Genomic DNA, 21,540 nt, shown 5'->3' with positions numbered 1-21,540 from the left:
TGTTTCAGGAAAAGGTAATTAACATTTAGTTTAGTGGGTTTTTTTTGTTTTGTTTTGTTTTAGTTTACAAGTTCAGAAGAGTTAATCATAAATACAAATATAAATAAGGAAAAGTTACCATAAGGGGAAAATAGAATTTTCAAATGATGCTGAGATTACCTTAATATGCTGTATAATGAAATTTGAATCATGGGAGAAAGGAAAGGTCAGAGCCCATATACACCCAAATGATCCAAACACTTTTTTTTTTTCAAACATTTTTATTTTATTTTATTTATTTTTTTTAAAAGATTTTATTTATTTATTTGACAGAGAGAAATCACAAGTAGATGGAGAGGCAGGCAGAGAGAGAGAGAGGGAAGCAGGCTTCCTGCTGAGCAGAGAGCCCGATGCGGGACTCGATCCCAGGACCCTGAGATCATGACCTGAGCTGAAGGCAGCGGCTTAACCCACTGAGCCACCCAGGCACCCCTCACACATTTTTAAAAAGTGCATTTTCTTTAGATAATTCTGCAGCTGGTATGCACTTCCTAGGAGAAAGTACAGTTTTAAAAAGATGATAGCCTCACAAAAAGTATATCATATATATAAAGTAATAAATCCACCAGATTCTATATAGTATGACCATATATATAAAGATAAGAAGTTGCTGTCTTGAAATCATTATTTAAAAAATAAGCCAAGCATGTTGGCTGGTTTTGGCTTTGCAGATCTGCTGTCAGTTACATTTGAAACAGTCATGTTCTAGTCCTTATTTGGCCCCTAGTTAGTCACTCTAGGCAGGACACACTTTCAAGGCCTTCTTCCTTATTGTTCTCTAAGGTTCTTTCCAGCACCGTGATTCTTAGGTGACGTGAGGGCCTATTTCAGATGATATAGTATTGTATACATTAAATCACTTCTGGTATATGTTATCAGGAACTGTCCACACATGAAGTCTGTATCATTAAAACGTTTTTCTCCATATTTTTCAAGATAGAAACAATGATTTAGAACTCAACAATAACATTTTAATTTTTTAAAATCAAAATAAGATGACCAGAATCATTAAACTTAGTACTCACAGCGCTGAACCTAGAAAAACAATAATTAATAGAATGTTAAAGCCAAAAGACCATCTGACAGACTGAGACTTCTTATGAAGTGTTTTAAAGACAATTACTCCATAACAACTACATACTCGGGATTTGTGGACATAACATTACAAGCTGGGGGAAAAAATCCAGCTCAAATGTCAAATCATGGAGCAAGAATGACTCTGAAATTCCGGAAGACACATTTTGAGAAAGAAACAGAATTCTCCCATTTCCCCGTTCCCCTCTCCCAAAGGGGAGAATGTAAAATTATGCACATCTTTGGTAAAATTTCAGAAAAAATAAATGCCTAGATATAAAGAAAATTTAACTTAACATTTTCTCTTCAATTTGTTTTTTATAGCAGACATGTTAATTTCATTTTGAACGTGGTATGCCAAATATCCTGAGCTTCCAGGAATAAAGTCACGTAGCTCCCCAAGGAATTTCTTCATGGCATCAATTGATATATAACCTACAAAATAAAAAATACATATATTTGATATCCTATCATGCTATCATACTGTTTTGAAGTATCTTTGACTTATTAGAGTTAAAATTTCTAAAGAAAGTTTTTAGAAAAAAGTGAAAAGAAGAAATAATGCCAGTGAGAAGATTCTCTATGAAACTTGATAATTACCACGGAACACCTCCTTCCCAACTCCCCACTCCCTGCAGCCATCTACCTCTTATTTTCTTTTACCTTTTTAAAAGATTTTATTTATTTATTTGCGGCAGAGAGAAAGAGAGTAAGAGAGAGCACAAGAAGGGAGTGGGTCAGAGGGAGAAGCAGGCTCCTTTCTGAGCAGGGAGCCTGAAGCAGGACTCGATCTTGGGACTCCAGGATCAGGACCTGAGCCGAAGGCAGTCGCTCAACCAACTGAGCTACCCAGGCACCCTATTTATTTATTTTTAAAGATTTTATTTTTTTATTTAGAGAGAGTGTGAGCAGTGAGAGTGAGAGTGAGAGAGTGAGAGTGAGCAGAGGAAGAGCAGAGGGAGAGGGAGACGGTCTCCAGCAGACTCCATGCTGAGCACAGAGCCTAATTTAGGGCTGGATCCCAGGACGGGAGATCATGACCTGAGCTAAAACTGAATTAATCAACTGAACCACCCAGGAGCCCCTTCTGCCTCTTTTTAAAACACAAATATTTGATTATCCACTTTGACTACTGACAGTGTAATGTCCAGGTTGAGGATAAAACATAAAGTACCTAGACCAAAATAACTGGAAAGTGTCTGGCTTAGAATACAATAACTTAGAACTATCTATCCAATAGCTACTAACAACACAAACAGCTCATCTTCACTAGTAGAGCAGGACACACTTTCCTGCACTGCTAACACAGGGTTAGCATTCTATAATAAGAAATTAAGGAAAGGGGGGGCCTGGGTGGCTAAGTTGGTTAAGTTGCCTTCAGCTCAGGTCATGATCTCAGGGTTCTGGGATTGAATCCCGAATCGGGCTCCCTGCTCTCTAAGGTGTGTGTTGGGGGGAGATCTGCTTCTCTCTCTCCCTCTGGCCCTAACCCGTACCCCCATGCTCTCTTTCAGATAAATAAATAAAATCTTTTAAAAATAATAGATTAAGAATAATCAGTATTACTGCTAAGTCAACAAAGGCTATGAGTGTGATTAACTTTGATAACAGTAATCTGAAATTGATAAGAGTATTAAAAAACCCATCTTAGAATGTGGAGAGCTTAAAAGCTTAAGGGCTCAATGACTTTAGGGCAACCCATTTGGGACCCCTCTCATTCTAAAGGGTTTTTTTTCCCTTTCTTTCTGTCCTTGCCTTCACTTAATAAACTTGTACTCACTTCAAAAAAAAAAAAAAAAAGGGACTCAATGACTTGAAGCAATATTATCTTCACAGCAACTGCTTATCTGAGTTATTATATTTTATGAGTAATATATTTATAATTGATATTAAAACTGAAACCTAATTTAGAAGTCAATAGTGTGTGAGGAAAAATTCTGGTAGAGCTCAAAGATGATTGATTTTAGAATGATTGATTGCTTTTAATAATATATAATAAATTGACAGTTAATAAATTAACTATGAATTCACGAATATAAAACTGATTAGTGTCTTTAAAGCTATTTTAATCATAATCATTTACTTTAGAAAATCTCTTGAGCACTATTTCTATACTCCATATGGTTCACTATCTTTGCCTAATGACTAAGTTTCTGTGTAAAATAAACTACTAAAGGAAAATATTAACATTTAGTTAATTGCACTGTGTGAAGTTTCTAAAGGTATGTGTGAGGATAGGAATTTTTAAAATAATTTTAATATTAATAAAAATATTCCTATAAGAAAGATAGGACATTTTTGCATCATGAATGGATTATTTTAGCAGTTTTGAAGCAGTTAGGACTTCAGGCTGAAGTTCACTGACACTCAAACTAAACTAGCTTAATAGAAAGATTGCTGTGTCAACCAAACTGTAAGAAGGCAGACATATTGCCGGGCCTCAGAAGTAACCAGAGCTCACCGCTGTCTCTCACTGGTATCCAATTTTTCTCTGTGTGTTAATTTCAGTTCTTCTCTCTTGAGGCAAGTTGGCTTTTTTTACATGGTAGGAAACATGGACCCACATGACTTCAAAGTTTTAGATCTAAAAAGCCAAGGTCACCTGAATGAGAATGATTTGATTGGCTGCATTCTATGTATAAAAATCTAGAGAAAGCTATGATTGGTCCAACTCAAATCAGGTATTCATTCCCAAGGCAACTGCTGGGGGTGAGGAGCAAGCTCATGTTTTAGGAAATGACTATTTCTGTGTATCAGATGAATTGAGGGGGAAGAAAAGAAAGTTCCTAAGAAAGGTATTCTTGGTGGAGAATTCCATACATATCTATGGTAGCCAGCTTCCCAGATGGCCCTAAATGATCCCTATCTATTGGTATTCACAAATTTGTGTAGTCTCTAGAAAGAGAGTCTGTACTTAGGTTGGTCTGTATGACCAACAGCACATGGCAGAAGTGATTTTATGCCACTTCTGAGTAGGATAGAAAAAGAGACCAGTGGCTTTTGTCTTGGGTATGCTCTTTTTTTCCTTCTTGTATTTCTCACCTGAGGAAAGTGACCTGCCATGTTGTGACCAGCCTTATGGAGAGGCCCTCTTGGTGAGAAGTTTGGCCTTTGGCCAAAAATCAGCAAGGACCCAAAGCTTGCCAATAACCACATGAATGAGCTTTGAAATGGATTTTCCAGTACCACTTGTCCCTGAGTAACTTCAGCCTAGCTGACAACTTGACTGCAACCTTAGGAGAGATTTTGAGACAGAGTATCTAATTAAGAAGCTTTTGGATTCCTGGCCCTCAGAAACTATCAAGTAATAAATTTTCATTGTTTTAAGCTGCTAACTTTTAGAGCAATATGTTACACAGTGATAGGTAACTAATACGGTATCTATTATAAGTTCCCAGATTTTTAATTATCAGAAGTTTTTGGTTTGAAAATTTTTGCCTGCAAGATATTTACAGTCACAAATTATTTCTAGTTATTTACTAATTTTTAAAATTAGTCACACATGTAGTAGTCAATCAGAATTTCTTATCATGGGTGATATGTAATGATATCAGACTAAAATAATTTAATTCTGATCAAAAGCAAAAACTAACAAAAAGAGACCAAAAAAGACAAAAAATCCCTTGAAATTTATGGGACATTTGGCACTATCTGAAGATATTTTTGGTTGTCACAACTTGGGACCACCGGTTCTAGGGTATAGTTCCAACTTGTATTTTCTACAAACTAAAATCTAATTAGTTCTATTTTAAGATACTTAACAGTCATTGAATTGAACCCAATCCATTTTGAGGAAGACACAGTCAAGTTACAGTCACAGAAGTTACTACCACTGCCTAAATTAGAACTGTCACTCACTATATTCCAACAAGAAGTTATTCCTTCCTATAGAGCAGATGGGCATGATTAAAAAAAAGGTGGGGGGGGAGTAGTTGTCATTTCACATTAAAACTAAAGTCAAAGAATCATCTCTAAAGCTTGAAATTTTCTTTCAAGAAAGTACAGTTTAAAGTTTAAAAAAAATTTTTATATAAGTTTTAATGTAGGGGCACCAGGTTGGCTCAGTCAGAAGAGCCATGCCTCTTGATCTCAGGGTCATGAGCTGGAGCCCAGTGTTGGGTGTGGAAGTTACTTAAAATAAATAGATAAACTTAAAAAAATAAAATCTTAATATAGAAATATAAGGAAAGAAAATAATCAAGAAAATAAAAAGATCAGAAAATTTTACTTTGGCTCTATCAATAAAATTAACAAAAGATTATCACAGGTTGAAATTTTACTTTAAAAAATCTGACTAATGATTTTTCATAGTTCTTTTTTAGTTTGTTTTTAATACAACACTTTCATGTCTTTTGAATAGTCAGCAATGAAACTGAACAGTATTGTTACATGTCCAAATCTAAGGATTTGTCTTTATTATACGGCTGATTTTAACGCTTATCATTGATTTTTAAAATATGCTATCAAACACTTGGTAAATCCAAATGAACATGAGACATTTAGAATCTGGTGATAAAGTTGCCTGAAACAAAATCAATACCAGTAATAGGCCACAACCGTGGTTTAAGGGGTACCTACATTTTATCTGAATGTTTAGATCTAGGGATAAATTAGGGTAGCAATCGCCACTCCCGATATTAGAACTTAAGTATTTCTACTTAGCTCATTGTCCTTTGCAGGCCACGATTGCTCCTAAGAACCCCAGAACTGACTTCTCTGCTGTGAAAGTTAGGTAACAGACACAGCCTCAGAAGACACATTAAAAGTTCTTTTTAAAGTGCTTTTCTAGGGCACCTGGGTGGCTCAGTGGGTTAAGCCTCTGCCTTCGGCTCAGGTCATGATCTCAGGGTCCTGGGATTGAGCCCCACATTAGGCTCATTCTCTCTGCCTGCCTACTTGTGATCTCTTTCTCTGTCAAATAAATAAATAAAATCTTTAAAAAATAATAATAATAAAGTGCTTTTCTAAAGGCTATGAACAGAAGAAAAAAAAAATAATGAAACAAATGACTCGACCAAACATAAGAAGGAATAGTACTATGAGAGAAGATGTAAGAATTTGTGGAAGATGCAAGAGTTAGTTTTTTTTTTTTAAAGATTTTATTTATTTATTTGTCAGAGATAGAGCGCGAGCGAAAGCGAGCACAGGCAGACAGAGTGGAAGGCAGAGTCAGAGGGAGAAGCAGGCTCCCCGTGGAGCAAGGAGCCCAATGTGGGACTCGATCCCAGGACGCTGGGATCATGACCTGAGCCGAAGGCAGCTGCTTAACCAACTGAGCCACCCAGGCGTCCCCAAGAGTTAGTTTTAACACTGATAAAGAGAATGTGATAAATATACAAATGATTTTTAAAAATGAAATTTCAAAAACCTATACTTCTAAGTTGCTGTGTTTGAAACACAATATTTTAAAAAACAATCCGTGACCCTACTGAATACTACCTAGATCAAAGTATATAAATACCAACCTCACTTAACTGCTGTCCAAATCCCAATGGCCAGTGTCATCTGATTCCCATGGTTCCACCCTTTCATGTCAGCTTTAGTAAGCAGTCCTTCTACATGTCAGGTACTAGAAAACCCAAATACGGAGTCTGGGGACACCTGTGAACCTCTTTAAATTTTATGCAAAGTTGGTGTGTTATGTTTGTATGTGTGCATGCTAGGGAAGGGGGTCTATGTTCTGTCAGATTCTCAGAGAAAACTATGATTAGAGTTGTCCATATAATTTATCTTCCAAATTGGGACACCCAAGAGGAAAAAACTGATCCCAGGACAAAAGACATAAACTGGGACTGTCTTGTGTACACAAGGATGTGTATTTACGCTACCAATAGACAAATGTTTTAACAGAAAACATGGGACCTATCTCTGGGTCAGTTCTGCAGATTTATTTAATGAATTATTGTACATTGGGTATTTAATGCTTTATCATACAAAATAGTCTTTTGTTTCTTCCCTATTTGGGTTTTCTCTAAATTTTATTTTATTTTAAATTACCTGTTACCATGTTGTTCACAGGATAATTCTGAAGAGGGAAGTACATCTGCTTTTCTGTAACTGGAGTCCTTATAAAATGCTTTTCTGTGCTATAAAATCAAATATACAGAAAGTCTTATTTATATTTGTTTTTCCCTGAGAAATTATTCCAGACAATATATATACAGTAATCTATTTGTTTTTGAGCAGACTTCAATCTTATTGGGTGAAAATGTTAGCAAAACTTCTTTTGTGCTTCTAAGTAATACAAATTCCCATATAGATATTTTCGGCTTTCTTGGCCACTTCACAAAACATATTTTTTGTGTATATAGAGGCATAAGTCTTTTCAGTATTCTTAAAAGCAAAATAATTCAATAATACTTTATAATTAGATTATATGTGTGTGTGTGTGTGTGTGTGTGCATATAATTTTAAATATGCCAAAGTATAGTGGGGTTTATTTGAAATAATCATAGCATTTTTTGTTATTCAGTATTTAAAGATTTGGAACTCTATTAACTAGTACTTCAATGCTTTAAATAAAAAATGAAATTTGGAGAAATCATGAGGTACACTAAGATTCTGAAGTGACTTCTGAGTTAAAAAGAAAAAAAGTTAAAGTATTCGGTGTGGTTGTGTAGTATACTTAATTATATTCTCACTTTCAAGAGCTAAGTAGTTTTCAACTAAAATATTCTGTTTTCTAACTGTGCCAAGTAATAATTTTTACTGTATTTAGACTACATATAACCAATAGATAATACAATTATATGAAAATAAAAACCTCAATAATAAAGTTGGGGTCATCCTTAATTTATTATTTTCCTTAAAAAAATCTAAAGTTATACTTAGTGAAAGTAAAGCTTTATTTTCAATTTGCTTAAAAATTAGGTTTCATCTGAATTCTTTTTTTTTTTTAAAGATTTTTTTTGAGAGCAGGTGTGAGAGAGAGAGAGAGAGCACATGAGCAGGGGAAGGGGCAGAGCAAGAAGCAGAATTCCCAACAAGTTGGGAGCCTGATGTGGAACTTGATCCCAGGACTTGGGATCATGACCTAAGCCAAAGGCAGATGCTTAACCAACTGAGCCACCCAGGTGCCCTGAACTCTTACAAAAGAAATGACAGCTCAGTTAGGATAAGATCCTTCAAACAAAGCAAAATAATGTTCCCAGAAGAGTCAGGACTATAAAAGGATAACCATTATTGTTATTTAGTACGGCTTTAAAATTTCTGGCTAAGCAATGAGATGGGGGAAGGTAGAGAAGGAAATGGAAAAGACATCTAGTAAGAAGGAAGAAGCAATCTTTCATATTAACAAATGATATGATTATACACCCTGAAAAGCCAAGAGAATCACTGAAATATTTCTAGAATCTTAAAGATTCCAAGTGGATATTTATAAGACAAATATCCCCAATTCAATAACTTTCCTATATAATAGCAATACCTAATTAAAAATAAAATGGAAAAAATGAACCAATCCACAACAGCAACCAAATTCATAAAAATCTAGAAATAACCATAACAAGATATTTGTCATTCTACATGCAGAAAAATGGGAAATTTTATTGGAATATAGAAAAGGAAAGTAAAGAAAAACAAAAAACATTCTCCTGCAGAGGAATATAGAAAATTATAAAGTTATCAGTTCTTCTTAAATTTTAACATAATTCTCGGGGTGCCTGGGTGGCTCAGTGGGTTAAAACCTCTGCCTTCGGCTCAGGTCATGATTGTGGAGTTCTAGGATTGAGCCCCACATAAGGCTCTCTGCTCAGCAGGGAGCTTGCTTCCTCCTCTCTTTCTGCCTGCCTCTCTGCCTACTTGTGATCTCACTCTGTCAAATAAATAAATAAAATATTTAAAAAAAATTAACATAATTCTTAATAGGGATTTTAGAGGTTAAGAAAAAACAATAATTCTAAAATTTACCTGAACAACAACATGTTAGAATATCTAATAAGAGGCAGACCAAATTTATAATGGAATGGAAAAAAAACTAGCAATAATCTTAAAAGACAAATAAAATTTATATGAAGAAAATATGAAAATGTTCCTCAAGGGCCACAAAAGAAAATTCGAACAAGTGGGGAAAAAATACCATTTTCTCAGATAAGAAGATTCAGTATCAGAGACAGTCTCCCTAAGTTAATCTATATATTTTTTGTAATGTTACTAGAAGTAACAACAGTACCTTTTTAAAAATATATGAACAAGGTGCCTCTAAAATTCAGACATAAAAACAAACCAGCAAGAAGAATAACTAAGAAAATTTTAAAAAGAGTAAAGAGGAAAACTAGCACTAGAAACTAAATCATATTATAAAGAACTAAAACAGAGTCATTTGTATGGCAAATGAATGGAATATAAAAATATAAAATGCAGAAATAGACCCAAATCCTTATAGGGATCTCGATCTAACCCTTTGATAAAGGTGGCATTTTAAGGCAGGTTTAGGGGAGGGGAAGATAAATTATTTAATCAATAGCCACAAGTAGTTAGCTATCTGAAGGAAAGAAAAAAAAGTGGATCCCCACCTCACTTATTACACAAAGACATATTCCAAATGTGTTACAAATTTAAATTGAAAAATAAGTAATTAAGAAGAAACCAAAGCAAAAAATAATAATAATAATCTTAAGAGAAGGAAGACTTCCCTAAGTACAACACAAAACCTGAAAGCCATTTTAAAAAAAAAGTTAATAAGCATTAATGTATATAGTAAAATATATTTGCATGACAAACCCAGCATTTTTTTTAAGATTATTTATTTATTTATTTGACAGAGAGATCACAAGTAGGCAGAGAGGAAGGCAGAGAAAGAAGGGGAAACAGGCTCCCTGCCAAGCAGAGAGCCCAATGCGGGGCTCAATCCCAGGACCCTGGGATCATGACCTGAGCCGAAGGCAGAAGCTTAACCCACTGAGCCATCCAGGCGCCCCAAATCCAGCATTTTAGACAATAGGCTAAGGATTAATTCCAACATTTCACAATGAAGCAATTCTCCTAAAATGTAAAGTGTTCTTACCAAAAAATAAAAGCAAAACTCGATCAATAGAAAAATGTGCAAAGGATATGAACAAACAGTTCACAGAAATGAAGAACACCTGAAGACACACAACCTTGTTCATAATAATAACAATTCAAACAAAAGGAGACTAAGATACCATTTTATACCTATTAGATTAACAAAAACCAAAATACATGATAGTACTCTATGTTGGGGGAGGTATTATAAAATAAGATGACTAACCATCCCAATTTACCCTAGATTAAGGGATTCCTCAGGACATGGGACTTTTCAGTGTTAAAATCAGGAGAGTTCTAAGCAAACTTGGATGTTTGGTTCCCCTAGCTGGAAAAGACACTTTTATAAACAACCAGTAGGAGCATAAATTGATTTAACCCGTATGGAAGGCAATTTGGTAAGACTTATCAAGGATACAAATCTACATGCCTTTTGACCTCCTAAGAATTACCCTAAAGACACTTACACCCCTAAAAAGCTACATTACATAATCAGTCACTGAAGCATTGTTATAAACAGCAAATTAGAAATTACCTAAAAGTCCATTAAAATAAGCAACTAGAGGGGAGGGAGCCTGGGCGCCTGGGTGGCTCAGTGCGTTAAGCCTCTGTCTTTGTTCAGGTCATGATCTCAGGGTCCTGAGATAGAGCCTTGCATCAGGCTCTCTGCTCAGCAGGGAGCCTGCTTCCTTCCCCCCTCAAACCTCTGCCTGCCTCTCTGCCTACTTGTGATCTCGCTCTGTCAAATAAATAAATAAAATCTTTAAAAAAATAAGCAACTAGTTAAGTAAATTATGATAAATCCATATAGTGGAACACTATACACTATAAAAGTGAAAAAGCTCTTTATGTAATAATATGGAGATCTCCAAGGTAAATTAATGAGTGAAAAAAGGCAAGGGACTGAACAGGGCTTATAGTCTGTCACCATTTGTTAAGAAAAAAGAGAAATGAAATACATGCATTTGCTAGTATACGCACATATAAGAAATGATAATATTGGTTGTTTCTGGGAGAAAAACTGGCTCACTAGGGACCAGTATTTTCATAATACCCCCTTTTGTATGTGTTGGATTTTGATTAATTAAAATTTGAAAATGAAAAGTAATATGTAGGCATGAAGAACTAAAGAAAAGATTTTTAAAAGGAGAGCAATGGGGGCACCTGGGTGACTCAGGTCAGGTCACGATCTCAGAGTCCTGGGATCGAGCCCCCGCATCAGGCTCTCTGCTCTCTGCTCAGCAGGAAGCCTGCTTCCCCCTCTCTCTCTGCCTGTCTCTCTGCGTACTTGTGACCTTTGTCTGTCAAATAAATAAATAAATAAAAGGAGAGTAATGAGTTTGAGACTTGCCTTGTCAGGTATTAAAATACATAAATGAAGTTCTATAATTTAAAATGAATATTGTATTGATACAGAAATAGATCCACAGATTAATGGAATAAAACAAATAGTCTAAAAATAGATCTCCATATACATAAAAAAATGACAAAGGGAAATTACATATCAGTCAGAAATAGATTTATTATTCAAAAAACCAGTGGAAATTTCTTAGTTGCAAAACAAAATCAATTTATATCTTCACCTATTACCATACACCAAAATAGGTATCTCCAAAATTTAAAACTGACGATCTCTGAATGGGAAAGAACTTTTCTGAATAGAAAAGCAATAGAAGAAATTATAAAGAAAATGTAATCAATTTAATGATGCAGAAATTTAAAACACATCTTTAAACAGTATAAGCCGGAAAACAAACTGAGGACATAATGTGACAAATTCACAAAAGGATAATACAGCTATTATATGAAGATGCCAGACAAGTTGATAAGACAAATAATAAGACCCCCAATAAAAAGGGGAGAAAGGATAAAAACCACAGGAAAGAAATATAAAATGCTAATAAATTTTAAAAAGTTTCAAAGTCATTAGAAATCAAAGAAAAATGCACATTAAAACAAGATGTATTTGTATAAGAAATGTACTAATGTTGGTGGTTATCTCTAAGTGGTGGAATTGCTTATAATTTAAAATTGCTTTTTTTCTATTTTGAAAAATTACATGCATTATGTTTATAAGAATAATTAAATTCATGCAATTTTCAGAAGATTTGGGGAACATACTGGAAAGCAGGAAAAGCATTGTAATTAAGAGTTTGGATTCTGGATCAGCTAGACTTAGCTTCAAATTCAGCTTCACTATGTAAGTAATGTTGGGTGACATTTAGCACTCTGAACCTGTTTCCTCAATTGTGAAATGGGGCTGATAGCATTTATCTCTTACAAAGTTATGAGAATCAAATGAACCGATAAGCTCACAAGTGCTGTACATCTAGCAAGTGTTTAATAACTGGTTCATTACCTACTGTTGGATACCATTAGTAGTATGCCAACAAATCAAATGTTTCCTGAGTAAGGGCAAAGTATATTTTATCTATGTTCACACTGCACCCTCTGGTGGTTCTATAAAGTAAAGGTTCTAGGTTAGACACCTACTAAGGTATCTGTTCATATCCTTCTTCCATTGTTATTGTTATTAGATTGGACATACTTTCCCCAAATTAGTACGTCACCTTTGTATCCTAAACTACTTTTTGTTAGGTGTTTTTCCACGTGCATATTTTTCTTTTGACTTAGTTTATGGTGTTTTTATTGCCATGTACAAGTTTAAAATATTTTTGATAGTCACACTTACCAATCTTTTCCTTGATGGCATCCGTGTTTTGCAGGGCAACTATTTCCTAAAGAACTTATATATCTTATATCTTTCCTAGTCAAGTGAAGCACTGGGAGTTACTTTTTATTTTCTATTTCCCAGCCTTTTCTTACAAGGTAATTTAGGATTATTATTCTTTCCTCTATTATTTTCATTAAGATATTCTTCCAGTGAGAATATCTCTATTAAGAATATCTTCATGGTCTTACCTCTTCCATTCTTATTTTCCTTCCTCTCTTTACCAGTTTCTTATCTCAAAAAAAAGCATAGTTTTTTTTTTTTTTTTTTGCTATGTTCAAAGGAGTAAGGTCAAAGGAGTGCTATACATAGAGATCCCAAGACTTAAAATATGGATTCTCTAACTTAAGTGGTAGAATATCTAGAAGTCACAGGACCATGAAACAATAGTTTACTAAAATTAATTAAATACACAACTTTGTTTAAATTAGATAACAACTAACTTCAAATTATAACAACCAAATAGTAGGTACAAGAGATATAAGTAAAAAACAAAGAAAAACTTAAAATTGAAGACATTATATAATGTAAACCCATTACTTTTTTTTTCTTGGATGATTGGAGATTTATTTAACACTGGTGGGCTCAGGGGAGACTGTTCTCCAAAGGTCTGAGCCAACCCTTTAATTTTTATATTGAAAAGAGACACTACTGGGCGAAGCTACCATCTGTGGGATTATGACTGAACGCCTCTAAGTCAGAATCCCGCCCAGGCGGAACGATACGGCAGCGCCGCGGGGCCTCGGTTGGCCTCGGATAGCCGGTCCCCCGCCGTCCCCGCCGGCGGGCCGCTGCGCGCGCCCCGCGTGGCGTGGCGTGCCCCGCCGCGCGTCGGGACCGGGGTCCGGTGCGGAGAGCCCCTCGTTCCGGGAAACGGGGCGCGGCCGGAAAGGGGGCCGCCCCCTCGCCCTTCACGCAACGCACGTTTGTGGGGAACCTGGTGCTAAACCATTCGTAGACGACCTGCTTCTGGGTCGGGGTTTCCTACGTAGCAGAGCAGCTCCCTCGCTGCGATCTATTGAAAGTCAGCCCTCGACACAAGGGTTTGTAAAAAAGAAAACAAAAAAAAAAAAAAAAAAAAAAGAAAAGAAAAGAAAAAAAAAAAAAAGAGAGAGACACTACTATTTGATCATTTTTATTTCTGCAGCTAAATGCCAGACCTTTGAACAGCCAGTAATCTCTATCAGTATTTGGAAACCAGGGAACCAGAAAATACAAAATTAGGACTGGATAATAAATAAGCCTGAAACAAAGGGGGCTTCTCAGAGATTGGCTCCAACATAATGATAAATCCATGATTGTCTGTCTTTTTAAAATTAATTTCTTAAACCAAAGTAACCACATTACAAACAGTTTAGAAAGGAAAGGGGAAAATCACTCAGAATTTCCAATCCTAATAAAATTACTGCTCATATTTTATGTATCTCCTTACTTAAAAAATTAAAAAATAATGTAACAGTAATACAATATACATAAATTCTTATTTTTTCTTTTGCAAGGATAGTCCATCATAGTGGTTGGCTCTGGAATTACAGTGACCCAGTTCAAATCCAACTTCTCTCCACTTACTAATATAAGTTTGTATGACTTTCGGCAAATTAACCTGTCTAATCCTAGATCTCTTTTGCTGTAAAATGGCAGTGGTGATAATGATAATATCAATTGTGCAAGAAGATTGTGAAAATCAAATGAGATAAACACTTAGAGTTAGTGTTCGAAGATCCCTACATTGAATTGAATATCAAAGAAATGTATGAATTCAATACCTTTTGGATAATTCTTTTTCTTGATCTGTTGCTAGTTCACTGCTTTCCCTAAGGGCTTTTATTTCATTTGATATTACTTCATCATGCTGTAGATAGCAAAAGAAATCACATTTTTTAAAATGAGCACACCAATGATCCAATCAAATGGTTTTTTAAAAAGCAGAAAAGTAAATTGACAATATGTATCAAGAATCATAAAAATATTTATACACTTAGGCACATTCAATCTAGTGCGTTGGCAAAAACGTACAAAACTTTGCACACACACACAATTATACTATCTGCTTTTAGGGCTATGTAATGAAGACTGTATTTTTAAAATATCAGTTCTGATTGTATTAGATCATAAAACTTTGACTAATTTTATTCTTTCAACTTTTTACATTTTCCCTGATGTAGCCATATTACTTTTTAGTTTTTAAAAGATAAGGAAACAAAAAAATGTTTATTAACTTAAACTGTCTTAAAAATCCTTGACTTGAGGGGCACCTGGGTGGCTCAGTGGGTTAATCCTCTGTCTTCGGCTCAGGTCATGATCTCAGGGTCCTGGGATCGAGCCCTGTATCAGGCTCTTTGCTTGGAGGGCAGCCTGCTTCCCCCTCTCTCTCTGCCTGCCTCTCTACCTACTTGTCATCTCTCTCTCTGTCAAATAAATAAATAAAATCTCTAAAAAAAAAAAAAAAAAAAAAATCATTGACTTGAAAATTCCCAGACTCCCTTAACTTACAAATCAAAAGTATGAAGTAAGCTGAACCTATCATATTTCCCCTCCAAAACTAAAATGGAGGGGCACCTGGGTGGCTCAGTCATTAAGTGTCTACCTTTGGCCCAGGTCATGATCTCAGGGTCCTGGGATGGAGCCCCATGTCCGACTCTGCTCTGTAGGGAATCTGCTTCTCCCTCTTCCTCTCACTCTTCCTCTCTGCTCTCTCTCTTTCTCTGCTCTTCCTCTCTCTCTCAAATAAATACATAAAATTTTAAGAAATTTTAAATTTAAATAAAATTTAAAATTAAAAAAATAAAAAATTAAAGAAAAATTTAAATTTAAAAAAAAAACCCACAAAATTAAAATGGAGTCTTAGGCTATGGAGTTAAGGAAGAGTAAAATGTGTATCAAAAAGATATGTGAAAGTGACTCAGGTGCTGGTACCTGTCACATAATATAATTACTTAATATGCCATTAGGAAATTTCTCTGTTTAGATCACAAATCCACTCCAAACAATAATAATGTTCCTCAAATTACTTACCAGATTTACCCTTGTTGTTGTCATTCAATGAAGTCCTTTCTACTTACATATTCTATGGTTACATTATTATAATTGGCTAATATCAATCATTATTTTGAAAGAACTAACAAAATCATTTATCATAAAATCACATAATTTCTAGAGTCAGTTATCACTACAGGCATGTTCTACTAATTTTTTCCCTGTTTTTTTTTTTTAATTAACATATAATGTATTATTTGACCCAGGAGTACAGGTCTGTGAATCATCAGGCTTACTCTACTAATTTTTTTTCAATTTATTTATTTTCAGAAAAACAGTATTCATTATTTTTTCACCATACCCAGTGTTCCATGCAATCCGTGCCCTCTATAATACCCACCACCTGGTACCCCAACCTCCAAAACAATCTGAGGGGTACTAATTTTTTTCACAGAAAAAATAATGGATTGGGTTGGAGCTGAGAAAATTTGATTCCATTTTGCTAATGTCTAGCATGTGAACTAAAACAGGTTTTTACCTTCCCTTTACCTTGGTTCTCTCAGTTTCAGAACTGAGTGATTAATTAATGGGCTTTAAGGAGCTTTTTAGCTCTAAAGTTCTGCATACTCAATAATTATTGTTAAATAACAACCATTCAGTCACCACTCACATTCCTGAAAACACTATCACAAGCCAAGGATTAGATATTATGGTCCTCAGTACAAAACAGCCAAAGATACTAAAACAACTATGATTTTCAGATGATGACAACTTGGGAAAAAAAAAAAACTTATGAAAGAAATACAAAATGTATAAGTTAATTGCTTGACTTCAGACATAGAAGATTTTTCTCCCTAAGTGTTTATTCTGAAAATTTTCAAACTCTGAAATGTTAGAGAATAATACAGTAAGTACTATACAGCTTTCACCTGATTCTTAACGTGTCAACATTTTTATTACTCTGCATGTAATAAATTTTATTATTTCTCTCATTTTTTATTTTTTGCTGGATCATTTGAAAAGATTTGCAGATATTATGACATTTTACTCCTTAATCTTTAGCTTGCATTTTCTTTAAAGAGCATTCTTTTATCTTTATAATACTACCATCACAATTAAGAAAATTAACATTAATTCAATCTCACCTAATAATCCATATTTAAATTTTCCCAATTGTTCTCAACATGTCTTTTTTACTTTCTATTTTTAAAATGTCCAGAATCATATCAAGGTTTAATATATCATATTTGGTTGTTATGTCTCTTAATCTAGAACAGTATTCCTGCTTTTTTTTTTTATGATATTGTTTTAAAGAGTCTAGTGTGATATGTCTCACATCCTGGAACTGAGTGTTAATTAGGTTAAACATTTTGAACAAGAACACTATATAGATAACACTGTATGCTTTCTACTATATCACATCCAGCTGAACATAATGAGAGGTTATTCCAATTTTGGTGATGCTAAATTTGACCAGTTGGCTAAGATGGTGTCTGCCAGATCTCCCTACTGTGAAGGTACATTGCTTACCTTTGTAACTAATAGGTAACCCGTGAGGTGATAATTTGAGAACATGGTTTTAACACCCAATATTGACTCTGCCTAAATCAATTATTTTATTGGGGGTGGTAAAATGGGTTTTCTATTTAGTTGCTATTTTATAAGGAAAATTTCCCTTACTCCACCTTTCCTTTCCTTCCTTCCAACTCTCCTTCTTGCCTTTCTTTCTTCTTCTCATCTCTTTTCCTTCCTTCCTGCTGTTCTTTCTTTCTTTCTGCTTTTGGAGTATCACAATTGAATCATGGATTCTTTTAAATTTAATGCATTATTCATTACTTATTCATACTAGTCATTCTTTTTGATGCTCAAATTACCTCAAATTTGGCTACTGCATAAAGATTTTGAAGTAAGTCAAAAGCATTGACAAATTTGAGGCAGAACAGCAGAAGCTATAAAACAGTCAATTTCCAGTATTGTACACATTTATTGAGGGGTATTATTCAAAACATTTAACAAATGACACCACAGGAATTAGTAAATCAGAATCTATGCTGGCAGTAAAAAACTGGTAAATGAAACAAGATGGGATTGGGAGGGAGACAAACCATAAGTGACTCTTAATCTCACAAAACAAACTGAGGGTTGCTGGGGGGTGGGGGGTTGGGAGAAGGGGGTGGGATTATGGACATTGGGGAGGGTATGTGCTTTGGTGAGTGCTGTGAAGTGTGTAAACCTGGTGATTCACAAACCTGTACCCCTGGGGATAAAAATATATGTTTATAAAAAATAAAAAATTTAAAAAAAACTGGTAAATACTGTGAACCTATTAGTCCCCTAATTAATGATAAAAGCAAATTTTCAAGTTTTTTACATGAATAATCTTATTCATACAAAAATATCTCAAATTTGTCAGTGTACTAGTATGAAAACAATGTCAGAGTGCATAATGTTCAATAAAAGCATGCCCTTTAAATTCCATAACTGGGATCACTGGTGTTAACATGTCACAAATAAGCATTTTTCAGATTACATTGCTTTCAAAAACTTTTGAAACTGGAGATTCTAACCAAATACTTTAATTTACTCTTACCTTCTCTCCCTGAATATGTTGGTCTTGTTCCCAAATAAAACTACCAACTTTTCTTCTTATTTCTGTGGTAAGAAAGACAAATCCAATTTTTTTTTTAAGTAATTTTGTAGAATTTTCTGAAGTTTACCTGAAGTCTGAAATTTCTAGGCCAGCATTATTCCACTTGCATCAAACTCACCTAAGATACTTGTTTAAAACACAGATTCTTATTGAATCAGAAGACTGAGGAGGAGCTCAGGAATTTGCATTTCTGACAACCTCCCCAGATGATTCCAAAGCATTATTAAAATAACTATTGTAAATTTTTTCTGCTGGAATTTATGCCTTCATTAGGTATCTGTGTCTTAGGCCAACCATCAAAATAAAATAGACCAATCGGTCAAAATAAAAGGCATAAAATTCCTAAATTTGTAGAGCAGAGGTCCTCGAGAATTCAGTAATTTGGTAAAAGAAGAGTGGAAGAGAAACATGTCTAGTGGGCATAGTAATATAGGAATTCTAAGAATGCTCAGCATATCAAAGGAATATGTCATCATCCTTAATAATCTCAAAAGCTTCCAAAGTAGCCCACTTGAGGACAAAAAGGTAACACTCCTCTAGACCTATGTTGTCCAATACAGTAACCACTGGACTAGCTATATATGAGCACCATATTGAAATGTGGCTAGTCCAAAGTGAGATGTGCTATGAGTGTAAAATAAACACTAGATTTCAGAGATTTAGCATCAAAAAAAGAATGTAAATATCTCAATAATTTTTATGTTGGTTATATACTGAAATAACATTTTAGAGATATTAGGCTAAATTAACTATATTCTTTAAAATTAATTTTACCTAGAGGTAGCTGGGTGGCTCAGTTGGTTAAGTGTTCAATTCTTGATTTTGGCTTAGTCAGGTCACAATCTCAGGGTCATGAAATCAAGTGGGGAGTCTGCTTAAGATTGTTTCCTTCTCCCTTTGCCCCTCCCCTCCCCTGGGCTCTCTCTCTCTAAAAACAAACAAATCTTTAAAACATTAATTTCACCTATTTTATCCACAGATTTCTTATTTATACTAGAAAATTTAAAATTAGTATGTGGTTCATATTTGCATCTCACACTTCTACTAGACTCTACTGGTCTAGGTGGATAATAATGTATACTTTTTATTACATGTTTTCATTTAAAACAGATTTTTTAAAATTTTATTTATTAATTTTATTTTTTTAAAGGTTTATTTATTTTAGAGAGAAAGAGAGAGCACGCATATGTTGTGGGGTGAGGGAGGAACAGAGGGGGAGAGAGAGAGTCTTAAACAGACTCTGCACTGAGTATGGAGCCCCTAATGCAGGGCTTGAACTCACAACCCTGAGATCATGACTTGAGCCGAAATCAAGAGTCAAATGCTTAATCAACTGAGCCACCCAGGCACCCCAAAGTATAAAGAATAATACAAATATATGGGTTCATTATTAAAATGAATCTTAAAATTTCATTATAATAATGAAGAGATTGAAAACTAGCAAATATTTATTAAATGTTCACATGTCAGACTACTTAATATATTATCCCATTTTATCCTCAAAACAACTTTTTAAAATTCTCAAAACTAGTAAATATTGGATCCTCTCCAAGGAGCACTGGGAGGACAAGATATGCTTTTTGTCTTATTCACTACTGAATCCCCAGCACCTGGGTTGAAACCTGACACACAGGAGTTCAGTGAATGTGTGAATGAGCAACAAACAAAGCTAGAATACACACCCAAGGCAATCTGATCCCGAGTCTCTGATTTTCCACTTATATTAAATGATGCAAAACGCAAAAATCTCTTATTGAGAACGAAGATCAACCAAAGTTGGGAGACCTAGGTGGATTTGGCTAATAGAGATTGGATAAATGATTTTTGCTAACCTTCTTGCAAGCATGCAGGAGGAAGAATGAAATGACCTAAAGCCACCGAGTTTTTCATTTCAGCATTAGCTACTGCAGAGAGATAGTAGGCGTGAAAAACTGTAGCATTATCTTCTATGTAATCAAGGCTCTGATATATTCTAGGAGAAAGAAATGAAACATTTTAGGTTATAAAAGAAACAAGAATGTATTCAACCTTTCAAAAGAAAGAATAACTGAGTGGAGTTAGGGATAATTATCTATAGGCAATCAGGACAGTGGGGAATAAGGGAATGGGGAAAGGGCAGCCAGAGTGGTGATTAGATCTCTGCTTTGTAATGATAACGTGAAGGGGGATAGCGGGTGGGCAGATTGGAGGCAGAGTAATCTCTCTCAAAGCTAGTGTGATAGTCCAGCAAGAGGTAATGACCGTGTGTAGGAAGATAGTAGTAGTGAGCAAGAACATTTACATGGGTACATCATACATGTGCCCTGAGATTTGGCCACCGACTGATTAATGGGGATGGGGTGATAATTCTTAAGAAGCTACAAGCGTTTTAAGTTTGAGAACACAGGACCTGGTGCAGGTGTGAAGGGGCAATCAGGAGATTTGGCTGAAACATATGGAATGTGATGGCCTTCAAAGCACCACGGAGAGCTGTGGGAGAGAAGCACAAGACTGGAACTCGGGAAGCCTCATGGACCAGGTAGGAGGCCACGTCATTGTGGCAGAAAGGAGAAGAGAAAGGTTGTTTATGTCCCTCTCCCCTTCCAATCTAGGATTGAAAACTTGCTCCTTTCCAGTCTATTCCTATCATCAGTATTTCTTAGTGACCGCGACTTCCATTTTCAGCTCCTGGATCATCAGGACCCGAGAGGCACGGACTGGTGGCCTTCAGGTACCTCAGCGTGTCTGGGTGGGAGGCATCACAGCTGAACAAGAAGTCGGCGTCCTTTGGGTCACTGATGGAGCCCCCTTCGGCCACTGTGGAGGCAAAAGCACAAGGTGAGCCTATCAAGTATCCTGGGACAAAAGGCCCATAGAGAACAGAGATGCTCTGCCCACCACCTCACCCGCACCTTCCACCCAGCTGCCTACCCCAGAACTGCCTCAGTTCTCGGCCGACGCTGCCACAGAACCAACCCCGCTGCCCTTGAAACATGGCGATCGGCTCGCACCCGGGGTGTGGGGGAGGGGGGCCTAATGGCGATCTCTAATTGGTCTGAGGTGCGAAGCGAAGCTCGATGATTGGTTC

At 35.5% G+C, this 21,540-nt stretch overlaps 1 protein-coding gene and 1 long non-coding RNA gene across 3 annotated transcripts in view; one reads left to right on the top strand and one right to left on the bottom strand.

The window, feature by feature from the left end:
• The window catches only part of LOC131836226 (uncharacterized), an 80,043-nt gene that overhangs the window by 27,575 nt on the left and 30,928 nt on the right, over positions 1–21,540 (top strand). For both annotated transcript variants that reach the window (XR_009355544.1, XR_009355543.1), the window contains exon 2: positions 21,138–21,290. This is a non-coding gene — a long non-coding RNA (uncharacterized LOC131836226). The remainder of the gene's footprint in view (positions 1–21,137; positions 21,291–21,540) is intronic.
• TERB2 (telomere repeat binding bouquet formation protein 2) lies at positions 282–21,457 on the bottom strand. Its single transcript, XM_059181416.1, has 7 exons — positions 21,384–21,457; positions 21,188–21,269; positions 20,306–20,445; positions 18,414–18,475; positions 14,614–14,699; positions 7,111–7,199; positions 282–1,548 (listed from the first exon to the last, which is right to left on the bottom strand). Exons 1-7 carry the CDS (start codon positions 21,445–21,447, stop codon positions 1,406–1,408), a joined length of 666 nt encoding a protein of 221 aa, XP_059037399.1. The 5' UTR covers positions 21,448–21,457; the 3' UTR covers positions 282–1,405.

Source organism: Mustela lutreola, chromosome 7 (assembly GCF_030435805.1).
Source record: "Mustela lutreola isolate mMusLut2 chromosome 7, mMusLut2.pri, whole genome shotgun sequence".
NCBI classification, from domain to species: domain Eukaryota; kingdom Metazoa; phylum Chordata; class Mammalia; order Carnivora; family Mustelidae; genus Mustela; species Mustela lutreola.
The sequence above is the reverse complement of the archived record's forward strand: the minus strand, read 5'-3'. Positions and strand labels throughout refer to the sequence as shown.

Coding starts and splice junctions, on each gene's coding strand:
- TERB2 (XM_059181416.1), bottom strand. CDS start 21,447: ATGTTTCAAGGGCAGCGGGGTTGGTTCTGTGGCAGCGTCGGCCGAGAA. Junction 18,476..20,305: donor TCCTGCATGCTTGCAAGAAG/GTTAGCAAAAAT, acceptor TTCTTACCACAG/AAATAAGAAGAAAAGTTGGT. Junction 14,700..18,413: donor AACATATTCAGGGAGAGAAG/GTAAGAGTAAAT, acceptor TGCTATCTACAG/CATGATGAAGTAATATCAAA.